The following is an 8,219-nucleotide window of genomic DNA, read 5'->3' as shown; positions in this document are numbered from 1 at the left end:
CTATTGAGTGTGTGTGCGTATGTGCGTGCGTGGCGATTATGTGAAATCTTTTAAAAAAAGGCGTGGCATGCACCATTGTGTCAGTGATAATGGTGAGAATGGGCTGTACACACATCCAGAGAAGTAGACATGAAAGCCAGAAGTATTGGATTCAAAGACTTTGCATTTAATGGTACAATGGACGCAAACTCTGCCTGATTGCTGGCTGAAAGTGGGCAGCCTCCCGTCAGCGGTGGCATGGAGGTGAACAACTGTGTCCATAAAATCTATCGCCGGCACTTGTCCTGCCAGCAATACAGGGTATGTCGGTACAGCATGATAATAACAAGATCGTTTATATATACATCACAAGACCATAGACCATAAATCACACACATATATATATATATATATATATATATATATATATATATATATAGATCATAAGAGCTTATATACATAATAGCAAGATCAACAAACCTTGATGCTGAGCGCAATTTTCAACAAGCAACGTCGCATCTAATTATCATGTTTACGGAACTTATGGAACAAGAATGCGGCCATCTTAGCTTGGTAGCGTCCACCGCGTTCATATATAGTTCCACCGATGTGACCTGTAGCTGAAGCCTAGCATGCTCAGTCCTTGGTTATTGCAGTCGGAAGAGTTGCATGCGAAGATATGACGTCATTCTTCGACCGCGGTGTTGATTTTTAACGCGAGCTAAGCACGGCACTGACAGGAAGCGCGACTCTCGTCTCCACTGAAAGCATCTTGCAGGTCATTGGTCAAAACTGACCTGCAAGGGTCGCCCCCGGGTGGGCTCGAACCACCAACCTTTCGGTTAACAGCCGAACGCGCTAACCAATTGCGCCACGGAGGCCTGGGGAATGTTGAAACAGGCCCTCAAATCCGTGCGATGGGTTCACAGCTGTACACATTGACCTGCCGGGAAATGATGACGCATCTCCTGACCCTATCACATTGTTGGACACGTTGGCTTGCAGCGATGCCGGCCGTTTTGACCCGGCCTTACTACACCAGTGAGAAACGAGTCCTTGCTGGCTTGGCGAGCAATCCGTTTAACGCGGCTTCTTGTTCATCTTCACAGACTTACAAGTTCCGGTTTTCCTCTTCACGTCTCCGCAAGTCCAGGCGTGTTATAAGGGCTTTGCCAGATTGGATACATTGTCTGGGTTGCACAAGTCCGTCAGTGACAGTGCGCGGCTGAATATGCGCTACTTTAGGCGAAGTCACAAGTCAAGAAGTCAAGTCTCCGTCATCACCTCGGTGTGCATTTTGGTCACTGGACTTTCCCAATACTGCTGCACGGGGACGTACGCATGTGGTGTTCCCCCCCCCCCCTCAGGAGCATGTGGCCCTCGCCTTATCAAATGCATTGTGTGTATCAATGTATTTGCGTAAATTCGGGCTGAAATTCAAAAAATCCGTTGGGCAAGTAAAGCTACACGAATCAAGAAAGGTGAATTTGCTTTACCTCATGAATGGAAGTTCGCACGCCTGCGGTGCGCTAAACCGGGTTTCCAATGAATTGTTTTGGGCCTAGCACCCTCCTTCCATCGCGACTATGGCGTACAATCCGGCTGCTGGAGGTGCCTGGATATTGAATGTAATGACACCGTCCCATCGTGATATCAATTATGGGGTACGTAACAGGACAGTGCAGATTGCAAATCTATCCGGTATATGTGTCGATAAGCCCAAGTCAATCCGAAAGAGGGCGTGCATGTTCACTCGTGTATCGATGGTGATCAATATGTGCATGCGGTGCATGCAAAAAGTAGAAATGAGCATTGTTACCAGTTCTGCGGATAGTGAGGGCCAAAAGCAGTTGAGTGAAGACACTCTAATTGGTGGCATGCACCTCATCCGGTTGCCACTGAAATTAGCAGCCTTCGGCAGTGACGTGGTAGCGTTGGTAGTACGCAATGATTGCAGAGGTGTGATGAAGAAGCATGACGACTGATCTCATGGCTTAGCGCAATTTTGAACGAAAAACTTTCTGAATAAAGCAGCATGTTTTTTACACCCAATTACTTTGCCTCTAGATTGATCATGTCCATCACCTTTTACTCAAATTTAACCCTTTGGTCTAGGGCGGGGAGGAGCGCGGTGGCATGTAGCACGTCATGGTCCCGTCCCTAGGCCCTGAAGTCAAAGGGTCCCTCAGGGCTGGCGATCAGGAGCCCGATGATAAGGCCTGAATGGTCTGAAGTGCCGGATTCAGGCCGCATTAAGGGACCACGATCCGCAGGACCCGGTCCTCTAAAGTCAGTCACAGGGCCGTCACCCGGGCGCGTGTTAAGTATTACGCAATATGCTTTTTTTTTTAGAAAACTAGCCACCGCATGTTACTTGAAATATTGTCAGCATTTTCATAGCGTTTCCACAACTTCTAGTCCATACACATGTGGCTTAATTGCAATGTTTATCGCCCAGCACCATTGTTGGTGCACTGAGCCATATATCGCGCGGTGGCACAGCAAAATGAACAGAATAGCAAAATGGCATACCTTTTCAATTCAGCAAAACCATTTTAGGTTGTAAAAGTGGTAAGGGAGTTAAGGATGGGATGACAACGATGGTGACAACGGGGTAGTGGGTGAGTATATGTGGGGTGAAGCTGATATACCCAGAATGGAAATATGTTCTGGCCTGAACATGTCCTGTATGGCCTGGCCTGAACATGTGAGCCTTAACATGTCCATTTACATATAATAGTGCCTCCAACCCCCATTATTGCGGGGGTGGGGACGTTTCGGACAAATCATGATCACTTGTTATATCCGGTCACGCAGATATATAATCATTCCGGTTTCCTAGAGACGTCAGCCGTCCGTCTCGCTCTTCCTGGCGTATGATGTGAAATTTCAGTTGTTTAATATGCATTTGGATCTAACGTCAATCAGCGGCTTTTCAGCTGATTTGCTGACCCATGACACCCAAAAGTCAAGAAAGTTCGATTATTTTGCACGACCTCCTATGACGCGATGCGTCATACGATGTCATGCAATGCACATATGCTAAAAAATTAGCTGTGTAGTGTCTGGCCATGTCGGGTTACGTGGGTGTTATGGACAACCGGGTCAGGCCACAACAGGCAAAGGTGTCAGATCGTAAGGATGAGAGCATATAAACGAGACATCATCATCAGCGTGAAGTTAGGATCAAGAGAGGTTCCATGGTCCAAGTGAATCAAGTGATTCTGATCTTATTGCACCGGGATCAAGTGAGGCTAGTGTCCTCCGATGATTTTTTTTTACCTAAAATAGCTCCTTGGTTACTATTTGCATGCATATTTGCTCCCTGGTTACCATCTGTAATTTATAGCATGATTATTCACATCATTTTCACCGGAAAGGGTGCTTTCCGGCAGAGTAATTCACTGAACCAATTCGTTAGCATTTTGCTAATGTTTAACTGTTAGACACGCTTTAGTAGGTTTAAGATGGACTTGACTTCGTCCCACGTTACGTCTTTTGATGTGCAAGACAAATAAAGACTATGGTGCTGTTACCATGGCGTGTGCTGTTGTCGTAGTGACTATGAATGTCCCGATTTCGAATATTCTGACCCTCCTTCAGGTCGTTTTCATGACCTGAGAGGTAATCAAATAGCCGAAAACAAAAAAAAAACAGATATAACTGAAGGGTTTATATGAGATGCACCAGGGTAACTCTGACCGCATTGTTCTATCTGTCTTAGTTTTATATCGGTCAATATATGCTGATATGGACCCCTCGCTATTGGCGAGGTCAGGAAGCCCAGGAGGGCATGACCTAAAATGTACGCCTATCACGAATGCATATTTCGTCTTCGCTCCGAATATATTTCATTATGGTTGGAATCCCGTTTTGCAACCAGCCCACCCAAGGCAAGCAAGTTAACTCTTAATTTAGCATCTTAATTCCAATAAGATTATTGTCATCCATGACAGATTTCTAACAACTGACATGGTGTTACTTTTAGGTGTCAGCGTTAGGCGTAGCGCTATGACTCAAACTGCTCCCGCAATTCAGATCCCATACTGAGTGTTATCCTCACATGTCATCAATGCCCGGACCGATTTTTGCAGAACTGCTGTTGCATTAAGAGAACAAAAGAGAGGAGAAGAGAAGAAAACATAACAAACCTATCAAAAGCAGGGCCAATTCGCATTGCTCTACGCATGTGTCTAAAATCATTGCTCTGCTAGATCTCTGTTTATTCCCTTTAGTCTCTTGTTGAACCTTTGATTTCAACAGTAACCGTTCGGAAATCACCCGCCTAATTGAACGGGTCAGGTTTCGCGTGGGCCGGGCGCTGTCCTGATTGGCTGAGGGAGCGGCCTCGCCCCATTGGTCCATTGGTCGCCGCTTTCTCGTGGGGAATTGAATATAAGGTGCCGGAGAGGCGGCACCAGCATCGCAGTCGGCGGTGGAGCAGCACAGCGGCGACCACGAGGCGATCTCCTCCCGGGACAAGCACCGAGTGAGTCTCACGCCGCTGACCATCAGCAGACAGAACACGCTGAAATGCTGCCATATTTGAGCCCATCTCAGATGAAAATGTGCTGGTAGACGTCCGTCAAGTGCTGCTGTGACTACGCCTGAAAGACCAGTTACAGCGCCTAACAGTAGACGTTTGCTATGGTCAAAAACAAGTGCATACAGCCGTTAAGTGAGTACCGGACGCAGACGCCGTAAATGCTTAGCCCATTGTCACCATCATTGAGCTCTTGATGGCAACTGCCATAATAATGTTCCTGGTCAACAATCACCAACGTGTTCATGTATATGTCCCCTCAAAGGGATATTGGTCATTACCACAAAATGCAATGACTGTGCCGTCAAATATTACGTTTACTGAATGCTGTTCACGTGCAGTGCTGACTATGCGTTTTACATTGCTCTGAATGTGCTTATTTTGTCTGTCATTCACTCTTGTCAAATCTCGGAAAGCGTCAACAATATCTGTGCTGCATCTTACCACATGTATGTCAGATACCTGTATGTAACTTGGTGCATTTCGCAAATGGCGTGCAAAGAACGGCAAGAAATTCACCAAGTAAACAATACGACCGCCACCTTATGCAAAGTAAAGAGCTGTTGTTTTGGTCGTCATATGAATGAGGGTGGGGGCTTTTAGCAGCGTTCTGCATCAGCATGAATTTGCATGAGTTTGCCTAGGCCTTGATATTTTCAATGATATGCACAACAATCTCTGACGCTGTTTACCCAAGCAAAATTGATGTACGCATTTGCAATCAGTGTCCGAGATTGACCTGGAAGCAGCCGTGACCTTCCGTTCTGGTCTGGTTGGTGGTCCGTGTTCCATGGTTTGCGATCGAGTCTTTCATCCGGAGACCATGATCGAGGGTTTGTCCTGTTAACGACAGACAGACCGCAGTCACCACACCGGTCATCTTGCCCCGGGCCACTGCTGCGTGACCAGGCGGACTTAACCAGGCTCACACAGAGTTCTATTCAGTTCAGCCCGGCTCAGTGACCACCAGCCTGTCCCTGACCGACGACGGTCGCCCACGTGCCGGTCACTGAACGCTCACATCGGGCCAGGAGGCGGCCTGGTGTACTGCGGTACAGTCTACCAGCCCGGCTTCCACCGGCGGGTTGCTGGTGCAGCCTCGGAGCAGATTTGGCTGGTGGAAAATATTGGCTGGGACCGTGCTAAACCCCGCACAATAACAGTAGAATCTTAATTCAACCTGGTCCGCTTAAATCATTCCTGCCATGAACAAATCAACAACATCACAACATACCCCTTACGCACGATTCTGACAACGTTGGGACGCATCATACAGGACATAAGTGCAAGTTCTCTGACATGATGCACGTTGTGATCTGGCCCTCATCTTATCGCATTACCTGATATTGGCCCAGTGATGATATGGCTGTCTCTTGACCCTTGTCTTGACTTTGATCTGACCTGGTTTCAGAGCCATGACTCACCACGTGTCTACAATTAGCGTCTGCGCCTGGCTGGCAGCCATTGTCTGCTTCGTCTTCAGCTTGTCTTCCTGCAGCGCCGCCAGCGTGCAAATGGAGGACACTGGGAGGTGGGCAGCTTTGAACGCGCGGGGAGAAAAGAACAGCTGAGAGAGATCGGGCTTCATGTCTTGTTTTGAAAAGCAGAGAACTGTTCTACCACCATAGGGCTTCACTATGATCAATGCGTTTGTTCGTGGTGCTACACTTTTCGCAACGGATCTTTTACGTGTCATCTTTTTTTGTATTTAAAATGAACAGTTGAATAATCATAACTTAAAATTTGGTGCAGTGGCCCAGCTAAAGCAGTCGGTGGCTGGTTCACCACATAAGCTTTTGATATTTGCATTGATATGTAACACGAGGACCGTATATTGGGTACAAGCCCTGTTTTACGACAACCTGCACCCGGCAGGAAATCTTGGGCGGACGTCGTGGACAACTTGCAGAACGACCCCTACGTCAGCGAGCTGGTCAATCGGCTGCGCGCGCTCAACGATGCAGAAGAGGCTAATCTGGCCCAGTACGAACTAGATAGATATTTCCGAGAACACGTGCCGTTTTTCCATCTGTACAACAAAGTGCCGGCCGCGCCTACTGCGGCGCGGTCCGTTTACGCCGGGTAGGTCACCAGGGCTCCAATAGATGTCGCTGCCTGCCGCTTGGCTGTTCGTGCATTGTAGCCTGGCCAAGAGAGGACATCATTGTAGAGAACGTTGCCATTCTACCTTGTTTTTACCAACCTGCCCGGCTAAATGCGCTGAACTGCAATCAGCTAATCGTTTTTTGAAATATGTTTTGTCCACTACTTATCATCCTTCTCTTTGCATATGACGAATGATACTGTGCTGTTGCGGCCTAACGTTCTACCTTCTACGATTACCAGATGGTTTTAAGTTATGCTTAGAATATGTGGTAGTTCATTCAACGTCTCACGGCCTGTTTGGTACGCTTTTTTAATAGTCGCGTTTTACTCCGCTTTTGGCAGATAATGCATGGGAACTTTCCACTCTGTTTCTGCGCCAACCTCACACGTGATAACTATACGAATATATATCTTACGAATCAATTCAGAGAAATGCAAACTGCATGCTTAAAATCAAAATCTGTCGGTACACCGCGTCCCTGGTTCGCAGCTCAAACCACTGCGACTCATGTTACCTCCGACCGGCGTCCGTTTCCCACAGCAAGCGCGGACTGGACTTCGGCCTGGGCCGCGGCTTCTCGGCCACGCAAGCGGCCAAGCATAAGATGGGCCTGGCAGCGGCGGCCTTCCCGGGCGGACCCGGCCGCCGGCGACGCTCCGTCGAGTAAACGCTCCATCTGTAAACCAGACCTCCATCTGGCGTGCTCTCCTCTGCCCCAGCGGCTCCGTGTGAAGCTGCCATTGCCAACTGAAGCGTCAACCAGCCGGCCTCGGCGGTCTGGATCCGGTGGTCACGCGGGGTCAGCTGACTCCGGCGGGCCGGGCCGCTTCGGTTCCGTGAGCCGACCAGGAAAACACGTTGGAGGCTGCTGAAGAGGCTGTAGGTAGCCTGATCTGCAGTGGGACGCCTGAGCCTCAGCTTATCCCACAGGATCAGCTGATCCCACTGATCCTCACAGCTGCTGGCCAGTCACCTCTCCGCCACCGGCTGATACTGTGCTGGTTGTTCGCTCACGGACGGGGGCGGTCTTGTCGTTCTCATACCGGGGTCACATACGGACCTGTTGGTTTAGTCACATATGGGGAGCTGAGCGAGCATGCCATCTTTGTTGTATGTGTTACTTATTGTTGGATAAAACACGTCCTATTTGACTGGTAATCCTAGTTTTCTCGAAATCCTTTCGAATGGCTTAGAATTCCGATTTGACATCGCTACTACGACAGGAAAACTATCTTTGGACTCCCTGCTCATTATTGCAAAGGCAATACTTTTCACTTCCTTGCTTTTTCCAACGAGTATATTCTGTGATGTGTGCAATACAACAATTCGTGAAAGTGCTTGTGAAACGCATCATCTGAAAACTCTGAACACCCCTTAAGAGACGATATATACAAACATGAGGCTACTACCACAGGAATTCAACGAAATGTGATAATATGGATTTCATTTCGTTCCAATGGCGTTAAGCACAGCGTCCCTCTTCGAGCGTATTTTGGCTTTATGGAACGGACATATCACATGGTCTATGGTGACGCACTGGTTCAAACACCATCGAATGCACTTCTCGGTAAATGACCGTCTCCGCCCGCT

At 48.1% G+C, this 8,219-nt stretch overlaps 1 protein-coding gene and 1 non-coding gene across 2 annotated transcripts; one reads left to right on the top strand and one right to left on the bottom strand.

The window, feature by feature from the left end:
* Positions 1–786: 786 nt before the first annotated feature.
* Positions 787–860, bottom strand: TRNAN-GUU (transfer RNA asparagine (anticodon GUU)). Its single transcript has one exon. It is a non-coding gene; the product is annotated as a tRNA-Asn (tRNA).
* A 3,563-nt stretch (positions 861–4,423) lies between these two features.
* Positions 4,424–7,904, top strand: LOC119092721 (diuretic hormone class 2-like). Its single transcript, XM_037215699.1, has 4 exons — positions 4,424–4,468; positions 5,934–6,053; positions 6,398–6,505; positions 7,170–7,904. The coding sequence occupies exons 2-4, from the start codon at positions 5,938–5,940 to the stop codon at positions 7,294–7,296; spliced, it is 351 nt and encodes a 116-aa protein (XP_037071594.1). The 5' UTR covers positions 4,424–4,468; positions 5,934–5,937; the 3' UTR covers positions 7,297–7,904.
* Positions 7,905–8,219: the final 315 nt, after the last annotated feature.

This window comes from Pollicipes pollicipes, unplaced genomic scaffold, assembly GCF_011947565.3.
Source record: "Pollicipes pollicipes isolate AB1234 unplaced genomic scaffold, Ppol_2.1 Scaffold_3447;HRSCAF=4054_pilon_pilon_pilon, whole genome shotgun sequence".
Classification (NCBI taxonomy): Eukaryota; Metazoa; Arthropoda; class Thecostraca; order Pollicipedomorpha; family Pollicipedidae; genus Pollicipes; species Pollicipes pollicipes.
This window is presented reverse-complemented; position numbering and strand designations above follow the sequence as displayed.

What these genes read in the sequence shown, in the direction of transcription:
- LOC119092721 (XM_037215699.1), top strand. Translation starts at nt 5,938, where the DNA reads ATGACTCACCACGTGTCTACAATTAGCGTCTGCGCCTGGCTGGCAGCC. An exon ending in CAAATGGAGGACACTGGGAG is followed by an intron (nt 6,054 to 6,397) that starts GTGGGCAGCTTT and finishes TGCACCCGGCAG; the next exon opens with GAAATCTTGGGCGGACGTCG. An exon ending in GAAGAGGCTAATCTGGCCCA is followed by an intron (nt 6,506 to 7,169) that starts GTACGAACTAGA and finishes CGTTTCCCACAG; the next exon opens with CAAGCGCGGACTGGACTTCG.